Below are 24,387 nucleotides of genomic sequence, written 5' to 3' on the forward strand. Positions count from 1 at the left end.
GACGCGCAGGCCCAGCGGCCATAGCCCACGGGCCCAGCCGCTCCGCGGCACGTGGGATCCTCCCGGACCGGGGCACGAACCCGCGTCCCCTGCATCGGCAGGCATACTCTCAACCACTGCGCCACCAGGGAAGCCCTAGAACTGCTTTTGCTGCATGCCATAGGTTTTGTTTTTTGTGGTTTTTTTACATCTTTATTGGAGTATAATTGCTTTACAATGGTGTGTTAGTTTCTGCTTTATAACAAAGTGAATCAGTTATGCATATACATATGTTCTCATATCTCTTCCCTCTTGCGTCTCCCTCCCTCCCACCCTCCCTATCCCACCCCTCCAGGCAGTCACAAAGCACCGAGCTGATCTCCCTGTGCTATGCGGCTGCCATCCCATAGGTTTTGGATCATCGTGTTTTCGTTGTCATTTGTTTCTAGGTATATTTTGATTTCCTCTTTGATTTCTTCAGTGATCTCTTGGTTATTTAGTAACGTATTGTTTAGCCTCCATGTGTTTGTGTTTTTTACGTTTTTTTCCCTGTAATTGATTTCTAATCTCATAGCATTGTGGTCAGAAAAGATGCTTGATATGATTTCAATTTTCTTAAATTTACTGAGGCTTGATTTGTGACCCAAGATGTGATCTGTCCTGGAGAATGTTCTATGCGCACTTGAGAAGAAAGTATAATCTGCTGTTTTTGGATGGAATGTCCTGTAAATATCAATTAAATCTATCTGGTCTATTGTGTCATTTAAAGCTTGTGTTCCCTTATTAATTTTCTGTTTGGATGATCTGTCCATTGGTGTAAGTGAGGTGTTGAAGTCCCCCACTATTGCTGTGTTACTGTCGATTTCCTCTTTTATAGCTGTTAGCAGTTGCCTTATGTATTGAGGTGCTCCTATGTTGGGTGCATATATATTTATAATTGTTATATCTTCTCCTTGGATTGATCCCTTCATCATTATGTAGTGTCCTTCCTTGTCTCTTGTAACATTCTTTATTTTAAAGTCTATTTTACCTGATAGGAGGATTGCTACTCCAGCTTAATTGATTTCCATTTGCATGCAATATCTTTTTCCATCCCCTCACTTTCAGTCTGTATGTGTCCCTAGGTCTGAAGTGGGTCTCTTGTAGACAACATATATGGGTCTTGTTTTTGTATCCATTCAGCAAGCCTGTGGCTTTAGGTTGGAGCATTTGATCCGTTCACATTTAAGGTAATTATTGATATGTATGTTCCTGTTACCATTTTCTTAATAGTTTTGGGCTTGTTTTCGTAGGTCCTTTTCTTCTGTTGTGTTTCCCACTTAGAGAAGTTCCTTTAGCATTTGTTGTAGAGCTGGTTGGTGGTGCTGAATTCTCTTAGCTTTTGCTTGTCTGTAAAGCTTTTGATTTCTCCATCAAATCTGAATGAGATCCTTGCCAGGTAGAGTAATCTTGGTTGTAGGTTCTTCCCTTTCATCACTTTAAGTATATCATGCCACTCCCTTCTAGCTTGTAGAGTTTCTGCTGAGAAATCAGCTGTTAACCTTATGGGAGTTCCCTTGTATATTATTTGTCGTTTTTCCCTTGCTGCTTTCAATAATTTTTCTTTGTCTTTAATTTTTGCCAATTTGATTACTATGTGTCTCGGAGTGTTTCTCCTTGGGTTTATCCTGTATGGGACTCTCTGTGCTTCCTGGACTTGGGTGGCTATTTCCTTTCCCATCCCATGTTAGGGAAGTTTTCGACTATAATCTCTTGAAATGTTTTCTCGGGTCCTTTCTCTCTCTCTTCTCCTTCTGGGCCCCGTATAATGCGAATGTTGTTGCATTTAGTGTTGTCTCAGAGGTCTCTTAGGCTGTTTTCAGTTCTTTTCATTCTTTTTTCTTTATTCTGTTCAGCAGCAGTGAATTCCAACATTCTGTGTTCCAGGTCACTTACCCGTTCTTCTGCCTCAGTTATTCTGCTGTTGATTCCTTCTAGTGTAGTTGTCTTTTCAGTTATTGTATTCATCTCTGTTTGTTTGTTCTTTAATTCTTCTAGGTCTTTGTTAAACATTTCTTGCATCTTCTCGATCTTTGCCTCCATTCTTTTTCTGAGGTCCTGGATCATCTTCACTATCATTATTCTGAATTCTTTTTCTGGAAAGTTGCCTATCTCCACTTCATTTAGTTGTTTTTCTAGGGTTTTATCTTGCTCCTTCATCTGGTATATAGCCCTCTGCGTTTTCATCTTGTCTATCTTTCTGTGAATGTGGTTTTTTGTTCCACAGGCTGCAGGATTGTCTTTATTTTATTTATTTATTTATTTTTGGCTGTGTTGGGTCTTCGTTGCTGCACGTGGGCTTTCTCTAGTTGCGGTGAGTGGGGGCTACTCTTCATTTGCGGTGTGTGGTCTTCTCATTGTGGTGGCTTCTCTTGTTGCAGAGCACAGGCTCTAGGCACACGGACTTCAGTAGTTGTGGCTCATGGGCTCTTGAGTGCAGGCTCAATAGTTGTGCACGGGCTTAGTTGCTCCGAGGCATGTGGGATCTTCCTGGACTAGAGATCAAACCCACGTCCCCTGCATTGGCAGGCAGATTCTTATCCACTGCACCATCAGGGAAGCCCCAAGTAACATGCTTTTAATGAAAAACAACTATGTATTCCTCCCTCACCAAAAAAGTTTAGTGAGAAGAATGGTATATTCTTTTGGTTGAAGTATATGAAGAAAATTCACCCTCACGCATATATGAGAGGAAACAGAAATGTGTTAATAACATTTGCAGATACTCTTCTTTGATATTACTACATCAAAACTTGAGAAGTGCTAAATTGTTGTAGGTTGGTTGTAGGTTGGTTGTTGCAACATGGAATCTGAAGCCATATCAGTGAACATTTCTTACTGTAACATTAAATTCACCAGTCTGTTTTGCACACTGAATATGGTAACACCATTCATTGGTCATTTGGGAAATATTGAATCACTGAATTATGCAAATATTCCCCATATTGCTACATTTCATCATATAATATTAAGAAAATCACATTTGTGGCTTAAAGACTGAAACATAAGACATGACACCATAAAACTCCTTGAAGAGATCACAGGCAAAACATTCTCTGACATTAATCATACCAGTGTTTTCTTAGGTCAGTCTCCCAAAGCAATAAAGATAAAAACAAAAATAAACAAATGGGACCTAATCCACCTTACAGACTTTTGCACAGCAAGGGAAACCATAAACAAAATGAAAAGACAACCTACAGAATGGCAGAAAATATTTGCAAACAATTCAACAGAAAAGGGCTTAATTTCCAATATATACAAACAGCTCATACAACTCAACAACAACAAAAAACAAACAATCAAAAAATGAGGAGAAGACTTAAATAGACATTTCTCCAAAGAAGAAATACAGATGGCCAATACGCACATGAAAACATGCTCAGCATTGCTAATTATTAAAGAATTGCAAATCAAAACTGCAATGAAGTACCACTTTACACTGGTCAGAATGGCCATCATTAAAAAGTCTACAGGTAACAAATTCTGAAGATGGTGTGGAGAAAATGGAGCCCTCCTACACTGTTGGTGGGAATGTAAATTGATTCAGCCACTATGGAGAACAGTATGGGGAGGTTCCTCAGAAAACTAAAAATCGAATTACCGTATGATCCTGCAACCCCACTCCTGGGCATATATCCAGACAAAACTATAATTCAAAAAGATACATGCAGGGGGAGGGATAAATTGGGAGATTGGGATTGACATATACACACTACTATATATAAAATAGACAACTAATAAGGACCTCCTGGGAACAGGGGACTCTACTCAATACTCTGTAATGACCTATATGGGAAAAGAATGTAAAAAAAAAAAGATGTATGTATATGTATAACTGATTCACTTTGCTGTACAGCAGAAACTAACACAACATTGTAAATCAACTATACTCCAATAAAAATTAAAAGAAAAAAGGTACATGCACCCTTGTGTTCATAGCAGCACTGTTCACAATGGGTAAGACATGGCAGCAACCTAAATGTCCATCAGCAGATGAATGGATAAAAATATGTGGCATATATACATATATATATATATGTATGTATGTATGTATGGAATGGAATTCTACTCAGTCATAAAAAAGAATGGAATAATGCCATTTGCAGCAACATGGATGCAACTAGAGATTATCATACTAAGTGAAGTAAGTCAGAAAAAGAAAGATAAATACCATATGGTATCATTTATATGTGGAATCTAAAATATAACACAAATGAACCTATCTATGAAACAAACAGACTCACAGACATAGAGAACAGACTTGTGGTTGCCAAAGGGGAGGGGGTTGCAGGAGGGATGGAGTTAGGAGGTTGGGGTTAGCAGATGTAAGCCACTGTATATAGAGTGGATACATAACAAGGTCCTACTGTATAGCACAGGGAACTGTATTCAATATCCTATGATAGGGACTTCCCTGGTGGCACAGTGGTTAAGAATCCACCTGCCAATGCAGGGGACACGGGTTCGAGCCCTGGTCCGGGAAGATCCCACATGCCACGGAGCAACTAAGCCCGTGCACCACAACTACTAAGCCTGTGCTCTAGAGCCTGAGAGCCACAACTACTGAAGCCCGCGCGCCTAGACAAAGAGTAGCCCCACTTGCCGCCACTAGAGAAAGCCTGCGCACAGCAAGGAAGACCCAACGCAGCCAAATAAATAAATAAAATTAATTTTTAAAAAATCCTATGATAAACCATAATGGAAAAAATGTTAAAAAAAGAATCTATATGTATAACTGAATCACTTTGCTGTACAACAGGAATCAACACAACATTGTAAATCAACCGTACTTCACTAAAAAGTAAATCACATGTGTTAACATAGGAACGTCCTTAAGTACTTTGAAGCGGTCAAGCTCATGGTGGTAGATACCAGTTTTCCCTTGAAAGCTTGAGTTTTATTGTTGGCAGAAATCCTGTCAGCTCTTTAACTTGAAGAGACAGGTTTACTTCATCCATCTTTGAGCAAATGTCTGCTAAATCTCAAGTCTGAATAATTTGTCATTAGTCATTTTTTCACATAAAAACGCTGTTCCATGAAAAATCTAGTTGACACAATTTAATCACCTAAGGCTTTTCCGTGAGACAACCCTTGTACTTCAGTGTGCAGCAGAAGTGCTTTGGGCACACTTCATTTCGTCACCCAGACTCTTGAAAAGATGTGTGTCTGAGGATTAGGATTTAGTAAACTTTTTACTGCTTGATCAAGGACATGCTTAAGTGAAACTGGCCTTGTTTTCCTGTGAGCATGTGGCTGTGAAGAGTATTACGACTACTAGTATTATTTGGCACCACTGCTGTGATTTGTGCGAAGACATCAGCAATTTTACCCACCAGTGTAAATGTCAGTACAGCAAAAGAGGCAAATAATAATGTCCTAGTACTGTTATGAAAGTAGTTTTTATCTTCCAGACCCCTGAAAGGGGCCGAAAGGACTGCCCCCAGGGATCCACAAACCACACGTTGAGAACCACTGAGACTGCTTAGGTTGGCTTCTGGCTCTGCCACTTAGAGGCTAGGTGACCTTGGATAAGTTACTTCATTCACCTTTCTGTGTTTCACTTTCCTTCTCTGTAACATGGGGATAATCATAATTACTTAATAGTGTTATTACAAAAATCAACTAAGTGAATATATGTAAAATTCTTGCAACACTACCTGTTACATAGTAAGTACTCAAAAAATGTTAGCTGTTGACTACCATCAACTCTGCTTGGGTGCTTTTACTACAGTTGTGTTCACTAAGAGAAAAGGAAATTTAACTGCTTCCCTCATCTTGCTCATCCTATAAAGTCAAACAGGTCAGAGTTGCTGGGGTATCATGCATTTTTTGTTCTTAGGTCAAGTTCAGGAGGAACATAGCAAAAAATTTAAAATATCATTACCTTGTATGCAGCAGGAGCTAAACTCACATATGCCTTAACATACCCAGAGCACATTTGTTTTATGTGGTAGACACTGATTCTAACCACATTGATAAATGAAATGTATTTGTGTTTATGTTTAATATTCAGGAAAGATTCAGAATATGAGCTATTCCTGTTGAGTCAGTGGATGCCAACATCAGCTACTTGTATATAATGTATTCTGTCAGAACCAGATCTCCCCATAAGTGTTGGGTTCTTAATTTATTTGATTAATGTAAGGTTAATCATTATTTTGCTCTTACTTGAAAGAAACAAGGACCCTGGGAATTAGAAATCTCTAGTTCCTAATAGCCTTTGTACTTTTACATCTAGATTGTTGGAAAATGATAAAACAGTATATCTTTTCCTTACAGGATTTTGGGAGTGCTAGCAAATCTGGAACATCAAACAAGAAACCTGGTATGTATAATAATGAAGCTGAAAAACTACTAAAGTGTTTAGTAGTCTTGAATTCAGTTTCTTATTTTTCTTCTTTTCAGAGATTGCTCAAGTAACTTCAGCATATGTGGCTTCTGGTTCTGAACAGCTTAGCCTTGCACCAGGACAGTTAATATTAATTCTAAAGAAAAATACAAGTGGCTGGTGGCAAGGAGAGTTACAGGTAATAACCTTTAAATAACGTTTATTAATTTTATTATAAAAGTAATGCATGCTCATTAGAAAAATAAGGTTAATAAAAATTTTAGATCACCTATAATCATACCACTTGGAGGTAGTCATTATTACCATTTTAGTATCTTATGTTTCTCTCTTTTGCCTGTTTATTTTTAGCACAGTTGATGTTACAAGTAACAATATGAAGGGTAATTTCCCTAAAGACATAATTGTTTTCCAATAATAGCTGTTTTAATAAACCACAGGACACCTTCTTAAAGGAAAGCTTAGCATCATCTTTGCCTGGGATAACCCCAGGCTTGCGGCATAACTTCCAGACTGAGCGCTAAGAAAATACTATCCACTGGACAGTCCCCCCCGCCCCCACAGTCTTACGTTTTTGAAACAGCAGTGCAAGGAAAGGAGCTGCAGGAGTGAATGAGCCTGGTTTTTTCATAAAATGTTAACAGAGATAGTAATTGCATGTTTTGATACAGAAAGAGGAGTTCTTTTCTCACTCCTAAAATTTCCTTACTAGTTAAAACTAAAAAGCATTTTAGGATTACAAGATGATGACAGGTGTAAGAGCTGGATTTTTACGTGAAATTGATACATGATTGTAATATGGAGGATTAACTTAGCGTCATTCTTGCAAATCAGGGTCTTACAGTTTCTAAAGAAAAGTGGAGGTTGAAAATTCAGTATCTTCTTGACTAACCCCCTGAAATTTCACCTTCTGATTTGCTTTGAAGATTGACCCAACTAAGTGGGAGATGTGGCTTTCCACAAATTTTGTTCATGATCTCCTGATTAATTATTAGCAAAGCCCCAAGAGGTATTTACTGTGAGCTATGTCATTAAGTGTTGACTTGAACTTATTAGGAGAACATTAGAAAGGTTTTTTTAGTTTATAAATATTATTTGTGTGAAATATGCAGAGAAATTTGAGCCTGAAAGGTCTCCAAATAGACTTCTACAAATAGTGTTGAGATGCATATTGAATCTTCCAGCTGTTTAATACTGACGTGGAAGGCCAGTGCAGAATTCAGGTGTTCACAAGACACCCTCACTTCTAACATCAGTCATAAGTTTGGAGGTCCCCAAGACCACTCCCGAGTTCAGTAATTCTCCATGAGGGCTCACAGAAGGCTATTATACTCATGGTTATGGATTATTACAGCAAAAGGATTTAGATTAAAATCAGCCAAGGGAAGAGATGTATGGGGCAGAGTTCAGGCGGATTCCAAACACAGAGCTTGCAGTTGTCCTCTGCCCATGGAGTCGTGGACATCATTAAATCCTCCTGGCAACAATAGCCATGGAGTATTGCCAAGCAAAGCAGCTCACTTGAGCCTTGGTTTCTAGAGTGTTTACTGGGGCTCCATCACGTAGACACAGTTGACTGCCCACATGGCTGAACTCAGTCCCCAGTCCCTCCAGAGGTTGAGTTCATACTATGACCCGGAGGGCCCACCGTAAATCACATCGTTAGGCTATCTGGCTTGGTTAAGGCCCCCACGTAAAGTGAGACACTCTTAACAGTCAAGACCTTCCAGAGGTTTAGAGATTACCTCATTACCTTCCAGGAGCCAAAGGCAAAGACCAGACCTCTCTTTGGGCAAGTTTAAATTCTTTACTACACAGCCAGGGTTTTTCTTATTTTTAGTTTATGTCTCAATAATTGTCTTTAGTCTCATCTTTTATATTCTTTTTGCTAATTTTATAGGCCAGAGGAAAAAAGCGACAGAAGGGATGGTTCCCTGCCAGCCATGTTAAACTTTTGGGTCCAAGCAGTGAAAGAACTACACCTGCCTTTCATCCTGGTATGGAAATGGGTTAACTTGTATTTCATCTTAGAGAAGTTTTGTTACAACTTAGCACTTCTTAGATTAGCTGATTCTTTGAAAAATATTTTAAAATTTGTTCTTTCCTTACCTCTGCCTAAAAGTAATATTGCAATGAGAACGTCCTTTCTAAAAAGTTCTGTGTAGAAACAGCCAGCTGTTCGGTGATACTTGAACTACCTCACTCATTGACATATTTTAATTGCTATACCATCATACTTTAAAGCAAACCAGCTGCTTGGATTTCTAACTGCATTTGGGAAATTCTTGTTTTTGTAAAACAAGGAATGAGGGAAGGAGGGTGGGAGAAAACAGCTAAAGGGAAATTTTAGCTGAATTTTAACATATGATCCTTGTAGGAATAATTATTTTGTTTAATTTGTTACTTCCTTGTTCTTTTTCTGGTAGTGTGTCAGGTGATCGCCATGTATGACTATATAGCAAATAATGAGGATGAGCTAAATTTCTCCAAGGGGCAACTTATTAATGTTTTGAACAAAGATGATCCTGACTGGTGGCAAGGAGAAATCAATGGGGTGACTGGTCTCTTTCCTTCAAATTATGTTAAGATGACAACAGACACGGATCCAAGTCAGCAGTGTGAGTAATATCAAATTATTTACTTCTTAACTAGTGCATAAGCTTTAATGTGCAAGATGGCATTCATTACTGCTCTGAATCAGATCTTAAACTTAGCACTCTTAGCAAATGTTATATTAACGTTTAAAGTAAGAAAATATAACAGGAAACTTTCACAAGTTAAGAAGTTATACTGCTTTTTTTCAAATACTTTCTTCCTAGCTTCAGACCCTACTATTAGATTTTATCTGAAAAAAGTTCTAATTCCCTCATGGGTTCTTTGGTATGATAACAGTCTATACTGCAACTTCCCTTTACACCAGCCTTTTTCAGCTTAACAAAGAGTAGCTGGCAATTACCCTATTCACCTATTCAAAATGACCCTTTTAGTGTACAGGTGCTATTAATTTTGCAACCTTCTCATTTATTTCCTACCTTTTTACATATCATCCAGCTTAGAAAATTTAAAAGAAAATTATAAAATTTATTTTATAAATAAAGTGCTTGCAAAACTCATTAGGTGATTTTTTTAGGTAGATAACTCATACTGCAAGAGATATATGAATTAAGATGTATTTCACTACTTTTACAGCAAGCGTCCAGATCTCAATGTATGAGATTCGGTATTACATAAAATTATCTCTTGGTAGTTACCTAGCCCTTCTTATATTTGAGAATAAACATAGCATTAATAATTAGAGAATAAACAGTACTTGGAAATATTTTTTACTTTTATAAAATAGATGTCACTTTTCCCCACCCTTTTGATTTTTTTGTCTTCTTAAATAAAATATATCATGATTTATATTTTTATCATTCTTGTGAAATTATCTAAAAGCTTTAGCCTTTCGTTTTAACTTAGCTTCTAAGAACATGTAAATGGTAAAAAGCTGAGATGTGTTTATGATTCAGCGCAAGTATTGTGAATTTACTTTGTACTATATCTATAATTTTAAAATATTAGTGCATTATTTTCGCTTCAGAGCTTATAAGATCGTTCTGATTTTGGGAGAAGACTTTTCTTTAGATAAAGCAACTGAATTTCCCAATTTGGAGGTGGAGTCCAGTTTTTTATGGTTTGAATATTCCTAAAAGTATCTCAGGGTTTCAGGAGAGGTAGTAAAGAAAATTATAACAACTTGGATTACCTAAATGAATGACCATTTTTAAACTCTGCTGATGGTTTGGCAGTTTTCAGTGCTTGCCAGTTTATCTGATTAATTAGAAATACCTGAGGTGTCTTTCCTGGACCTGAGAGAGGAAGGTACTTTTCAAACCTACTGGGTCTGGAAGATCTTTGACTAAGTGATCCCTGGAGGCATTCTGGTTTGTCAGTACATTTGGCTTTTATAGTGTCTACAATGTAAAGTGATAGTTTTCCAAAGGTTTTGTTGTTGTTTATCTTGTTTTTCAGTGGCGGAACTTTTTTCCAATTAAGTCGTATATAATAAGGAATACAAAGAACAGATAGAAGCTGTTCTAAAGGAAGAACAGCCAGGAGTGTATGAGTCAGTGAAAACTGGTTAAGTTTTAGACTATCATTTGTGTTTCTGTAGCCCTTATAAATATCACTTGCATTTTATTATGTAGTTAGGATATTTTCTAAAGGTTGAGAATTTTAATAGTTCAAATTTGTTGATGTTGCGTGTAATCGGTAGAATTTTTTCTCACCCACTTGATTTGCTTTATGTTCATTTTATTCCTCATTTTTCTTTTTATAGGACCCAATGTTGTCTTCCAGTGTGAAAGCACCCCAGAGACCCACTATCCAAGTTTGACTCTAGCGTGGAGGCAGGGCAGGCAGCCCTGATCAAATATCTCCTACACAATTCGTTAACTTCGTTCGAATGTTAGAGCCACTTGTGATTATTTCTTCGTGTTTCTAATTTACAGTTAAAATTTACTTGTAACAAGTTAAAGGATAGTGGGTCTTTGTGTGGCTTTCCCTGCTGTTCACTCTGGCATCCTTGAGCATTTTTCTTCTTTTTTAATTTGGTAATTGTAGGTCATTAGCATGCATGTTGAGTTTGCCCTTACATGGTGGGAGTTCAAACACACAAAGACCCACTATTTGCACAGACTTTTCTCGCTGGTTTGGAATGGGCTGCCATGCTTTTCTAATGTTATTGCAACATGTATATTCATTACAGAATTCAGAATTGCTTATGTTTTGCTATTATATTTGATCTAATCCTAATCACAGTGAGCTCTTAATTGGTTCAATATGTGATTTGTCCCTTAATGTGCACTGTTTATTACTTTCTAATATGCCACTATGAGTACCAATATTTAAATTTGTTTAAAGGCCAAGAAGTGGAAATATCCTTTTCTCTATTTTCTGTGTATTTTGGGGTGGGAGCAATAACACTTTGAGGGAGCTTTTATTATCTCACAGAAGAGGAAAGTGGCCTGCCCCAGACATATGTGCAGAGCAGGGTATGTTTTATCTGTTCCGGCTGCCCAAGAATGAGTCCTGTGCATGGGAGTTCCCTTGGGATCTCTGTGGTCTGGGCTCATGAAGAAGCTTCATGTGCTGCAGCGGTCAGTTGTTACTTCTTTACTAATGAGCTAAAAATGGATTATTTTTGAGGAATGAAAGGCTCCCTTCATTGACCATGAGATATGAAACCTTCCCTTCCTTAGAGCATTTATATCTGTACATTGTGAAGTCAGAATTCATGTTATCTATTTTAATTAGGTGACTGCTTGTCCCAGGTCACAAAGGGACACTGGTTGACACTCTTCTTAATGTATTTAGTAAAGAACATAAGGAATCCTTGAAGAATTTAAATGCCCATGAAGCAGGCAGACAGTCTCTGTCTAGTTGAGAATGAATTCAGTGAAGGAAACGTGTGAGAGCTGGCATTCCTCTATGTCCATGAAGCTGTTTTGTGGCTAGAGGGTTGATTTTACCATTCAGAATTCTCTGGCTACTATCTATTATTCAACCACATTGGCTACTTTGGCATAGGATTTTACTTCTTTTCCTTGAATGGAAAACTTTAAAGATAATAAACATTATTATAAACTAATAAACGTGAGAGTGCTTAGCTGAAACAAAAGGGAGTTTTAGTGGACAGTATTAAACTATATTTGAAAATCAATGAGAAGTTTATGCAATTTAAAATGTTTACAAACTGCAGTGCAATCTACTGTTTATGAATGTCCAAGTATTATCAGGAAAAGTGTACATACAATCACAGAGTCTTATTTCCTCACACAGTTCTTTAAGAAGAGTGAAATATGTTTTTATATATCTGAGTTTTAAGTTAGAGGCATATTTTGTGCAATATTTGTGTAAATGAGCCTATTCATTATAAATGAATGATTTTAGTCATACATTGCCTAAATCATAACTTCGCAACACTTGAGAAAGAATCAACAGTTTAGTTAGAACGTCACAAGGTTCAAATGTCTGTGTTCCAAAATACTTCACATCATTGGGATGTATGGTGATATGTGTGTGTGCTCCCTGAGGCAGGGATTTCTAGCTATTAGACCACCTCAACTTTTAGCATTTGGCATCATCATGATACTTTGTTTTTTTGTTTTTTTTTGCGGTACGCGGGCCTCTCACTGTTGTGGCCTCTCCCGTTGCGGAGCACAGGCTCCGGACGCGCAGGCTCAGCGGCCATGGCTCACGGGCCCAGCCGCCCCGCGGCATGTGGGATCTTCCCGGACCAGGGCACGAACCCGTGTTCCCTGAATCGGCAGGCAGACTCTCAACCACTGCGCCACCAGGGAAGCCCTACCATGATACTTTTATAAAACATGACATATAGGAAAGCAATAATACCATTTTACAGGTGGCATAACAGATTTGCCTGCAGTCACTGAAGGGTAGAGTGTAAAGACTGAGTCCTTGTGAATTCAACTGATCTTCTAAATTGTACAGTTTACTTGGTCTTGCCTTTTATTTTCTGAACTTTTTGCTTTTGCAACCGTTATTTGGGTTCAAATTAAGGGCAGTTACTTTAAATCCATTTTAAACCCTGAGGTTAGAAATTAGACCACTTAATTAGTCACATGATTTGGTGTAACATTTTCTCCTTATAATTTTGAATTTGGGTTTATTTAATACACTGATAAATTATTTCAAAAGTATTTTTGTAGCTCAAATTGCTTCACTTTTACACTGATAAATATAGTTTATTAAGAATGACATTCAGTAGAGCTTAGTGTCTGTAAATCAGTTTGCAAGTAATATATTCATCAGGTACCTATGGACTAAATCACATAATGGCATATTTAAGCTAAGTGTCTGGGAAATAAATTTACTGTATTTACAAAAATACCCCTCTTTGTTTAGGTATTTTGTCATATATTTGAGAAGAAACTAAAAGTAAAGGAAATGGTATGACATATAATAATAACTTGTCCTTAAAAGAGCATGCAGTCCTTTGCAATACCTCGTATTCAGCCACGTATTTGTTCTCATTCAGTATAAGAGGCAGCTTTCCATTTACTTAGAAAGCAACATAGAAAGCAACATTGGAAGGAGTTTATCAGGAACATAAAATTTTAGAATGAACAAATCTGAACCCTGTAGGAGGTAAAGAATGAAAATTTATTTAAAAATTGCAATATGTGCTGATCATTTTTAAGGTATATGATTAAACCTGATAGGTTTTTCAGCAATGAAAAAATCAGTTCTAAGACCAAAGCTGATTTTTTTAGAACACTTGAAAATCTAAATCCACCCTACCTGTTGTATAGTTTCCTCTAAAACTTTATCCTAAGGAATCACTTTAAAATAATACAACTATTAAAACAATGTAACTGCTATTTTAGTGTTTTAAAATATAATATGAATACTGATAGTTTAAAATAAAGGAACTGGGGGGAGGAAAAGTAGAGAAAGAAATGCCAATTTCAGTCCAAAGCTTTATTTGCCAAATTTTCTTAGGATGAATTTTACCAGGTTATAAACTCTTGTAAATAGAATCTATAATGGAAATACTGAGAGACTTTTGCGTGAAGTGGCATTATTGGATGCTGCTGTGATGCTACTGTAATGTAATAAATTATTAAATTGTTGCAAAGTGCTGTTTTTTTGCCTTAAATTTTTATTTTGTGCGTCTTGAAAATTATAGTATTAAAGGTCTTGAGATTTGTGCAAATGCTGGAAACGCTTGGCATGAGGTCATCCGTTTTTATTTTTACAAAATTGTAATATAACTATGCAAGTGTGTTTATTAAAAGGACACAAACTACATTACTTGTATTGTGTATTTCTTTTGAAGCATCCTTTAAAACTAATTGTTTATATATAGTCCTGGTTGAATTTCTTTGGAATGTCTCTTTTTCCGTAACATAGTCTCTGGGTCCAGACCAGCAAATTGTTTTATAGTAGGGGGACAAAAGAAAATTTTAAGTGGTAAAGATTGAGATAGTTTGATCCAAGATAAGCATATGTATCTCAAAAGCAAAAGAAATTTTGATTTGAAAGTAAAAGAAAATATAATCTAGGATAATAATAGACTACTATGTTATTTATAATTTTTATTCTGACTTTTTCTCCAAAAAGATTGGAAGGAATTTACAATACTCACTGCAAACGTAGACTAAGATATTTATACTACAAAGTAAGAGTCTGTATGCAGTGAAAGAAACTGAAGTGGTTGCTTGGGGGGTACCAGAGTTAAGCAGAGTTTTACAGTTAAATAATCATGTTGTTGGTTTCACCTTGAGTGAAAAAAAACATGGATCAAAATCCAACCCATCCATCAATGTCTGACATCAACAGTCTCTTTCCAAAATCTTTCCTCATCTCTGGAAAGTCATTCAACTAACATATGTTGAGTATTTGCATAAGCAAATGCAGAGTACTAGGTGCTGAGAATATGAAAATGAGTGCCAGGTGGTCCTGGCCTCAGGTAGTGCCTAACTCTGTGAGGGAATCAGGCACGTACGCAGATAAGTATAAAACAGCCTGCTGAGCACACTGATAGATATTACTGGGCACCAAGAGAGTACAGAGGAGGAATACCTAACTCAACCGTAGATTGGTGAATTAGAGAGGACTTCCTGGAGGAGGCAACTGCCAGAGTCATAAGATAAGTAGGAGTAAGCCAGATTGGAGGGTGGGATGGTGGAGAGTGTGATGGAGACAAGCAGCAGCCAGGCGGAGGAGGAGAGGTGCGTTTATAAGAAGTTCATTATTGCTGGAGTGGAAGTGGAAAGCCAGCGACACTGAATGCTGACGCTTGAGAGCAGACGGAGGGCTAAACCAGAGATTCCTAGCTTGGCTGCTCATTGGAATCACCTGGGGACCTTTAACAAGCTATTGATGCCTGAGTCCCGATTTAAATGGCCTGTGGTGGGGCCTGGGTGTGGGGAGTTTTAAGAACTCCTCAGGTGATTCTGATATGAAGCCAAGGTGGAGAAAAAGTCATGAAACTGAGTTAAGGCTTGTTTCTGAGGGAACCTTGGCAGGAGTTGGGGGTTGATGGGATGCGTGGTCAGGTGGAAGGTCAGTTTGACTTCCAAGTTTGTATCTTGGTGACAGGGCGGAATCATGGTGCCACCAGCTACAGTAAAGAATCGGAGTTGGGGGAAGATGAGTTTAGTTTTGACTGCACAGTACCTGTGGGACATCCAGATAGAATTGTCCAGCTGGTAGTGAGATATAATTAAGATATACAGCATCGGATATACATCAGCTGGTGGCATGAATGCCTATTGATAGTTTTTGAGCCACTGAAAGTAAATGAGATGATTCAGGGAGAAAATAAGACCTTTGAGGGTATCAGCAGTTAAGGGTTGGGTAGTGAAAGGAACCCATGAAGACAAAACAAAGGTTCTGGGAAAATAAAGAGATTGTTGTGCTAATATTGCTACCATTTTTATAAAATAATGAAGTTCTAGCTATATAACCGTTGCCCATACCAGTAAAAAGTAAAGAGGAAAAGTGCTCTTTATTTTTTTTAAGATTTATTTTTTGTTTATTTATTTAATTTATTTTTGGCTGTGTCAGGCCTTAGCTGCGGCATGCAGAATATTCGTTGAGGCATGCGGGACCTTTCGTTGTGGCGTGCAGGCTTCTCTCTAGTTGTGGGGTGCAGGTTTTTTTTCTCTCTAGTTGTGGTGTGCAGGCTCCAGGACGCGTGGGCTCCAGAGCACAATGGCTCTGTAGTTTGCGGTACACAGGCTCTCTAGTTGAGGTGCATGAGCTCAGTAGTTGCGGCGCGTGGGCTTAGGTGCCCCGTGGCATGTGAGATCTTAGTTCCCTGATCAGGGGCTGAACCCTCATCCCCTGCATTGTAAGGCGGATTCTTTACCACTGGACCACCAGGGAAGTCCCAGTGCTCTTTATTGAGTACTTATTAGTCTAGGCACCTTTCTAAGGCCTCAAATGTATTACCTCATTACTATTTTCTTTTTACAGGCATGGAAATGAAAACACAGAGAAGTTAAGTAACTTGTTCAAGGTTACACAGATTGTCAGTGGTAGAGCTGGGTTCAAACCCAAGTGGTCCGACTCCAGAGTCCTTGCTCTTAACCTCTACACTAGGGTGCTAATATTGCCACCATTTTCATAATAAGGAAGTTCCTGCAGTACAACCACCACTTGAGCCAATGAAAAGGCAAGAAGAAAAATCAGAAGAGATGAGGAGGCAAGGACTGAAATTAACAAACAAGGATAAGAATCTCTAAGAATAACATCTAGAAGGATAAAGCTGAACATAATCACTTTTTTGGTAACAGCTCTATTGAGATATAATTTACATTCCATACAGTTCCCCCAACTATACCAATTCAGTGGTATATTCACAGAGTTATGCAACCATTACCACAATCAATTATAGGACATTTTCATCACCTCAAAAGGAAACCCAGAACCCATTAGTTATCACCCTCGCATCTTCCTGTGTACCCTGCCTGCCCTGCAGCCACAGCTAATCTGTGTTCTGGCTCCATATATTTGCCTACTCTGGACACATATAAATGGAACCATAAAGTGTGTGGGGTTTTTGTGATTGGCTTATTTCACTTAGCATAATCTTTTCAAGGTACATAATGCTGTAGCACATAGCGGTACTGCATTGCTTTTTGTGGCCAAATAATATTCCATTGTTTAGATATACCACATTTTATTTATCCATGTTAATTGATGGGCATTTGGGTTTTTACTTTTTGGCTATTATGAATAGTGCTGCTGTGTACATTTGCATACAAGTTTTTGCATGGACATACATCATCATCTTTCTTGGGTATATACCTAGGAGTGAAATTGCTGGGTCAAATGGTTTGACTTTTGGGGGAACTGCCAGACTGTTTTCCAAAGTGGCTGTACCATTTTATATTCCCACCAGCAGTGTACAAGGGTTTCTGTTTCTCCACATTTTCACTGACGCTTGTTATTATTTGGCGTTTTATTAAAGCCTTCCTTGTAGGTATGAAGTGACATCTCATGGTTTTGAATTGCACCTCCTCAATGACTAATGATGTTGAGCATCTTTTCATGTGCTCGTTGGCCATGAGTGTGTCTTCTTTGGAGAAATGTGTGTTCAGATGCTTTGCCCATTATTTATTTATCTATCTATCTATCTATTTATTTATTTTTGGCTGCATTGAGTCTTCGTTGCCGTGCACGGGCTTTCTCTAGTTGCGGCGAGTGGGGGCTACTCGTTGCAGTGTGCAGGCTTCTCATTGTGGTGGCTTCTCTTGTTGCAGAGAATGCGCTCTCGGCGTGCGGGCTTTAGTAGTTGTGGCTCGTGGGCTCTAGAGCGCAGGCTCAGTAGTTGTGGCGCGTGGGCTTAGTTGCTCCATGGCATGTGGGATCTTCCCGGACCAGGGCTCGAGCCCGTGTCCCCTGCATTGGCAGGTGGATTCTTAACCACTGCACCACCAGGGAAGTCCCCTTTGCCCATTTTTAAATTGAATAAATTATCTTCATAATCGCTTTTAAAACTTTATTTTAAACGAGAACAACAAATTATGAAAGATGTGCTTAAGAGAAATGTCTTAATGCTGTTGTCAAAGGCAGAATCACTTAGAGTGATAAAATCAAAGAGTGATAAAATGAGTGGAATGGGGAGTGTAGTGGGAGGGCTGCTTTGGATTGTGACTCTATGAGCTCACCTCTAGGAGCCTCAGCCTCACCTGTATAATGAGGATAGTAATACCTGTATTACAGATGAGACTTAAGGGATTTATGAAACACCAGTTCAGTGTCTAACACATAGCTACTAGAAATTACAGTTAACATTTACCAAGCATTTGCTGTGTCCTAAGTGATGGACTAAACATTTTGGGTGTATGTCTGGGTTAGTAAGTGATGGAGTTAAAACCTGAGTCAGCATCTGACTCCAAAGCTGGTGCTCTTAGCCACTTCTCACTAACTTGGAGTTGCTGTTACTTCAGATCACAAAGTTAGAACAATCATCATTAAATTCCAAGATATAGGTGAGAAGAGAGTAAAGAGAATTAACTAATTCATTCTTTAAATGAATCCAGGCTGGTCAAGTTACATTTCAAGGTACTGGGAGGACCTGCTACTGGGATCCCTGTGTCCAGTGGTCATCTGTTAACCACCACGAAATCAGAGTCAGGCAGTGCTATAGAATTAGTGTGTCCTAGACTCAGCAGTTTGGGCATAGTATTATGTAGTCATAAACAAGTTGGAAAATATGGGTTGTATAATCATACCATTGGGTAAAGTAGAGGTGTAGCAGTCTGCTTAGTAATACCAAGAAAAAAACATATGTGCATATGAAACCCTTGTTGCCCCAGGTCAGTACTGTGGTAATGGGTGTACTGATACAGAGCACTGAAGGGTACAGTCTATTTGAAATTAGCTGTTAGATACAAGTTGTTAATTGCATATGCGACCAAGTAGAAGGGTATGTAAAGGGACCAATTATGTTACATAGACACAAAAAAGAGTTAAAGGCGAATAAGGGCCCTGTTGGTTTTCAGTGCTTTGGGCTCTTTGGCATTCCAAGTATTTATACTAAAACTTTTTTTCCTCTAGAATTCAGTTCAACAAGCATAAGACCAGGTTAGGTTTGTACACGCTGTTGTCAGAGTTTCACCTCAAATAGGATTGCAGTGTAAGCGTCATTTAAAGTGGCCTGGCATTTCAAAGTGTAAGACTTGAATCAAGAGACCTAGATTTAGGTATTTAGTAGCTCTGAATTCTACAGTAAGTTACTTAACCACCAAAGCCTCAGATTCTCCATGTATTTATACAGTAGGAGTCAAAGTTATATTTGTTAGAGAATTGATCAGAGGTTGCAAATTGTGACACACATGTTGTTTATTAGTATTGTTAAAACGAAGTTCTGTGCGGGGTAAACATGAAGAAACTACTGTTTCATGACATCTCTTCGTAATATTCTATATTCTGAATAGCACATTAATAGTTGAGTCAGTGAATCAGGGTCAAGTCTGGCAGACTAGAAGGTGATGCAAAAATCAGCTTGAACTAATTGCTTTCTGAGGCCAAAATCTGCACTTTTGTCTTCTGTTGGGGGGGGTCTTTGCTGTCTTTAGGCTTACAACATTTTACTGTAGATTCAAAAATAAAAATAAAAAATTGTGTTTTTTTGATAAATGCAAATCCACTTGCATTTATCAACAGAGCTGCTTTTGTAAGTTCTAGAATGTGTCTTTTCTGATAGTCAAATATTTTGCTTTCTGATGGTCTGCGGCATTAGAATCACACAAACAGGCCAATTTTATAACACAAATAGCCCTTTTTGTTCTTAAACAAGCAACCTAACACCTGATGACATAGAACTTAACAGGCATCAAAAAAGACACAAAAACTTGTTCAAGAATTATTTAAATTTCCAAAAACGAAACCACAAATATGTATGGCTTCATGGTGCCACCTGGTACACAGTTTGCACTCAGTAAATATTTGCCAAGCGGATAAAAGGCTATTCTCTTACGAAACAAGATACCCAGTAATTGCCAGCGCCCTGATAAGACTTGAGTATTAAAGGCAGCCTTCAGAAAATGCATGCAGTTGAGTTGTCTGGATTTACTGTTAAAATCTCATCTTTTCACTGAGCTTAAACACAGTGAGACTGAAAACCATTATGTGATACTCTGGCTCTTAATTTTGGGCACACAGAGAATAGCATTGTTCAGAGGCGTTGGTCTCCTCAGAATGGGCAAGGACTATTCTGGGACTTTATGACATAATCTGAACAAGCCCTCTTTGTAGCAGTCATCACAAATTGCCTTTTGTCCTTCACTTTTTGGAATCTTCGCAGATCTTTCTCCTCCTTTCTAAGCTCTCTTGTTTGCTTGCTTGCACTGTAATTTAGAACGGTGGTTCCCAGCTGTAGTGGGACACAGTTTTCATAACCATTATTCATTATGTATGTTTTGTCTCTCAGTCTCCACATCCTAAACACAAATGTCGGGGGTCTTGTGGCCCAGTCTACTGCTAATTATTCCTCTGGGAACTTTGACCTGGTAGTAGCCATGATCTCTCATTTTTCCTACCTTCCCATTCTTCCTGTCTGCCAGAAAGAACTTCCCAGGAAGTTTTCATCATTCTCTCTGACTGCTTATAGTTAATATCAATGTACTATCTCAGAGTGTATCTTCATATCACATTCGGTAAATACTTGTTGAAAACCTATTATGTGTCAGGCACAGGGGACATAAAAGATTATAAAATGGACAAAAATTCCTGCCCTCTTGGAGCTGACATTTGAGTAGGGTAAGACAGAAAACAAACAAAACAAATAAGTGTGTAGTATCTTAGAAAAATAAAGCAGGTTAGGGAAAGGGAGTACTGGGTGGGGAGAGGTGGATCCAGAGGGATTTCAATTTTAAACAGGTTACTCAGATAAAGGTTCTCTGAAATGGTGACATGTGAGCCAAGACTTGAAAGATGTGATGACTATCTGGAGGAAGCCATGTGGTTACCTGGAAGATCATTCTAGGCAGAGGGAACAGCACATGCAAAGAGCATGCCCGTAATGCTTGAGGAACAGCACAGAGGCCGGTGTGGCTGGAACGAGGGAGGAGCAAGAGGACGAGGAAATGAGGACAGAGAGGTATCTGTGGAGATGGGGGAGGCCGTTTACGTTCTTGTGGGCTGATTGTAAGAAATTTGGCTTTTGCTCAGAGTGAGAAGGACCCATTGAAGGGTTTTGATCAAAGGAGTGACATGATCTGCTGTGTTTTAATAGGATAGCTCTGGCTTGCTAGATTAATCTGGAGGTTGGGGGGCAGGGGTCAGAGCAAAGAGACCTGTTAGGAGGTTCGTTCAGCAATCCAGGCAAAAGATGGCAGTGGCTTGGATCAGAATGACAGTGGTGGGTGAGGTAAGAAGTGGTCAGATTATGGACCACTATTATCTGTTTTGAAGATAGAGCCACAGGTGGTTGAATGTGAGGCGTAAGAAGAAGGAAAGTGTCAATCCACCTGTTGTGTTAGCTTCAGGTGTACAGTAAAGTGAATCAGTTATACATATACATATATCCACTTTTTCTTAAAATTCTTTTCTCATATAGGCCATTACAGAGTATTGAGTAGAGTTCCCTGTGCTATACAGCAGGTTCTTATTGTTATCTATTTTATATATAGTAGCGTGTGTATGTCAATCCCAATCTCTCAATTTATCAGGGAGGTAAGTCTATCAGTTTTTCATTTCACACTTTGAGGCTCTCCCATTAGTTGCAAATAAGAGTTATTATATTTCCATGAGGTTTTGTGATGTCATCTTATACAGATCCTTGGAAGCCTAGTTTGTCTGTTGCTAATGAATCCTCCCCCACTGCTCTTTTATATTTTGCAGTCGTATAGTTTTTTTGCAGCCCTTTACTTTTTTTCTTTTAGGTCTTTATTTATTTATTTATTTGGCTGCGTTGGGTCTTAGTTGAGGCACATGGGATCTTTGTTGCAGCACGCGGGATCTTTTTTTTTTGTTGCAGCATGTGGGCTCTTCACTGCGGTGCATGGGCTTCTTCCTAGTCGTGGTGTGGGGGCCCCAGAGCACGCGGGCTCAGTACTTGCGCTTCACGGGCTTTCTAGTTGTGGAATGCAGGCTCCAGAGTGCACAGGCTCAGGAGTTGCAGCACGTGGGCTCTCTAGTTGTGGCACTCAGGCTCTAGAGCGCACAGGCTTAGTTCCCCTATGACATGTGGGATCTCAGTTCCCTGACCAGGGATTGAACCCGCATCCCCTGCATTGGAAGATGGACTCTTAAGCACTGAATCACCAGGGAAGTCCGCAGCCCTTTACTTCTAACATTTCTGTAACTTTACGTTTCTGGTGTCTTGTAAATAGCATCTAGCTGAATTCTTTTGTCCAATCTAGAGTCTCTCTTTTAACTGACAGATTTAGCCACTTATATTTATTAGAACTATTTTATACTTTTATTTATATCTATCTTATTTGACATTTTATATTTACCATGCATTTTCTTTGCTTCTTTTTAAAAAATTAACATTGAATTTATCCCACCAACTTATTTATTATTATTATTGTTATTTTTACTGTCAGTAATTTTTTTTCACATAATTACTGGTATTTTTGCTCACCATTCCTTTTTCTTACATTTTTCTACCACTCCTTACATCTCTGTTTTTCCTTTTCAAAGTACATTTTTTTTAATGGTTCCTTTAGTCAAATCTGCTAGTGGTAAATGCTGTCAAACTTTGCCTGAAAATGCCTTTATTTCTCCCTCTTCCATGAACAATAGTGTAATTAGAATTCTAGTTTGACAGTTATTTTTTCTCAACACTCCCTATTGTTGGGTTGAGTTGTGTGCAGCCAGTCTGGATTGCTGTTCCTGTATAGTTATTCTGCTCTTTCTTTCTTACTATTTCAACAAATTTTTTCTTCCTTGGTGTTTTACAGTCTAGGTATGGGTTTATTTTTATTTTTTTCCCTAATCAGGAATCATTTTTCCTCCTGAATCTGTGGAGTTATATCTTTCATCAACTCTAGAAAATTCTCAGCCATTATAATCTCAGTTATTACCCCTTCCCTTTCTTTCTGTTCTCCCCTCCTAGACTCCCATTAGATGTATGTTGGGCCTTGTCATTCCATCCTCTGTATCTTTTAGCTTTCATTTTATGTTTTCCATCTTTTTGTCTTTCTGAGCTGCATTCTAAGTAATTTCTTCAGCTCTGTTTTCAGATTTACTAATTGTTTCCTCCAGTGTGTTTGATCTGCTGCCTCATCTATTAATTTATTATTTCCTTGATAATATTTACCTTTTTATTTGTTTCTGTTTCAAATCTTCCTGTTGGGTTTTTTAGACTCTATTTAGGGTTTCAAATCCTTCATATATGTCTCAAGCTATTTTAAACATATATATTTTACATCTCCTTTTGCTCTAATCCTCAGTTTTTTATGAATGGTGGATTGTTCCTTGTTTTTTGTAATTTTTACTTTGAACTCATCTTTAGCGAGACTTAGTTTTTGTCTGTAAATCCTGTGGAACCAAGGTTGTGAGAGTGACCCTCCAGACCAGTTGTACATTTTCTTTGGGCAAGCACCCTGAAGTTATCACCAGGGACCAATTTTTGTGTTAATTCATCAGTTGCGGAATTCTTGAACTCCAAATTTATGTGAGATGCAGCCCCAGCATTTCTGTTCTTTACCCAGCAGGGACTAAATGCTTTCTTGGCATCTCACCATTCTGGCAGGAGGACTCTTTCCCTAGTCCACCCTGCAGTCTTCAGTCTCCTCTCATTAGCCAAGCCCAGGCAGAAGTCAACTAAGAAAAGAGCTTACAAAAGTAGCCTTAGAGGTTGGCCTCCTTGCAGTATGGAGCAGAGCAGGGGAAAGGTGAGAAATGGGTCTGGGGACAACACAATAGTCTACTCAACAAATATTTCCTGACCTTGGTGGTCAAAACATTGCCAAGTGTGGTATTATGGACTGTGTTAGACACAGTCCCTAACCCCCACTGGGAGAGAAGGACATAGTAACTATATACAGAAGAACTACAATACACATTACATTGTGGGAAGTATTTAAAATATAGATGCAAGCCAGTACCATGAAAACACGAAGGAGAGGCAGTCTGGGGACGGGGATGGAAAAGGTTTCCCCGGAGTAGGATCATGTGAGCTGCACCCTGAAGGGGTAGTGAGATGGCTTCTGTGCAGAGAAGGGCCATGGACAGAGGCAACAACAGGAGTGGAAACAGCCAGGCCGTGGACAGTTAGTACAGCACATCATGAGGACCGAGCCCAGGCCAGGGTGGGTAGAAGGTGGACTGCATGGTCAGAGGCAGGCTGCTGCTGCATTACGGAGACTCTGGAGCCCTGTGCTCCCCCCGAGCTAGGACTTCATTCTGCAAAAAACAGAAGTCATTGAACATTCTGTCAGGAAAAGAACATGATAAAAAATGTAGAGGCTGGCTTGAGCTGTTCAATATAAATATAATGTAAGTCACAAATACAAGCCCATATGTAATTTAAAATTTTCCAGCAGCTACATTTT

At 38.6% G+C, this 24,387-nt stretch overlaps 1 protein-coding gene across 14 annotated transcripts in view; it reads left to right on the plus strand.

The window, feature by feature from the left end:
- Positions 1–24,387, plus strand: part of ITSN2 (intersectin 2) — a 162,014-nt gene that overhangs the window by 111,706 nt on the left and 25,921 nt on the right. For 13 of the 14 annotated variants that reach the window (XR_007470728.1, XM_033425280.2, XM_033425278.2 and 10 more), the window contains 4 exons: positions 6,301–6,346; positions 6,427–6,548; positions 8,268–8,364; positions 8,794–8,985. Coding sequence is in view for 13 of the 14 variants with exons in the window: in XM_033425280.2 (XP_033281171.1) it covers positions 6,301–6,346; positions 6,427–6,548; positions 8,268–8,364; positions 8,794–8,985 (457 nt within the window). In the remaining variant the exon portion in view is untranslated. Of the gene's footprint in view, positions 1–6,300; positions 6,347–6,426; positions 6,549–8,267; positions 8,365–8,793; positions 8,986–10,685; positions 14,180–24,387 lie in introns of those variants that run through there. The other variant, XM_033425289.2, reaches the window with a different exon arrangement.

Source organism: Orcinus orca, chromosome 13, assembly GCF_937001465.1.
Source record: "Orcinus orca chromosome 13, mOrcOrc1.1, whole genome shotgun sequence".
NCBI classification, from domain to species: domain Eukaryota; kingdom Metazoa; phylum Chordata; class Mammalia; order Artiodactyla; family Delphinidae; genus Orcinus; species Orcinus orca.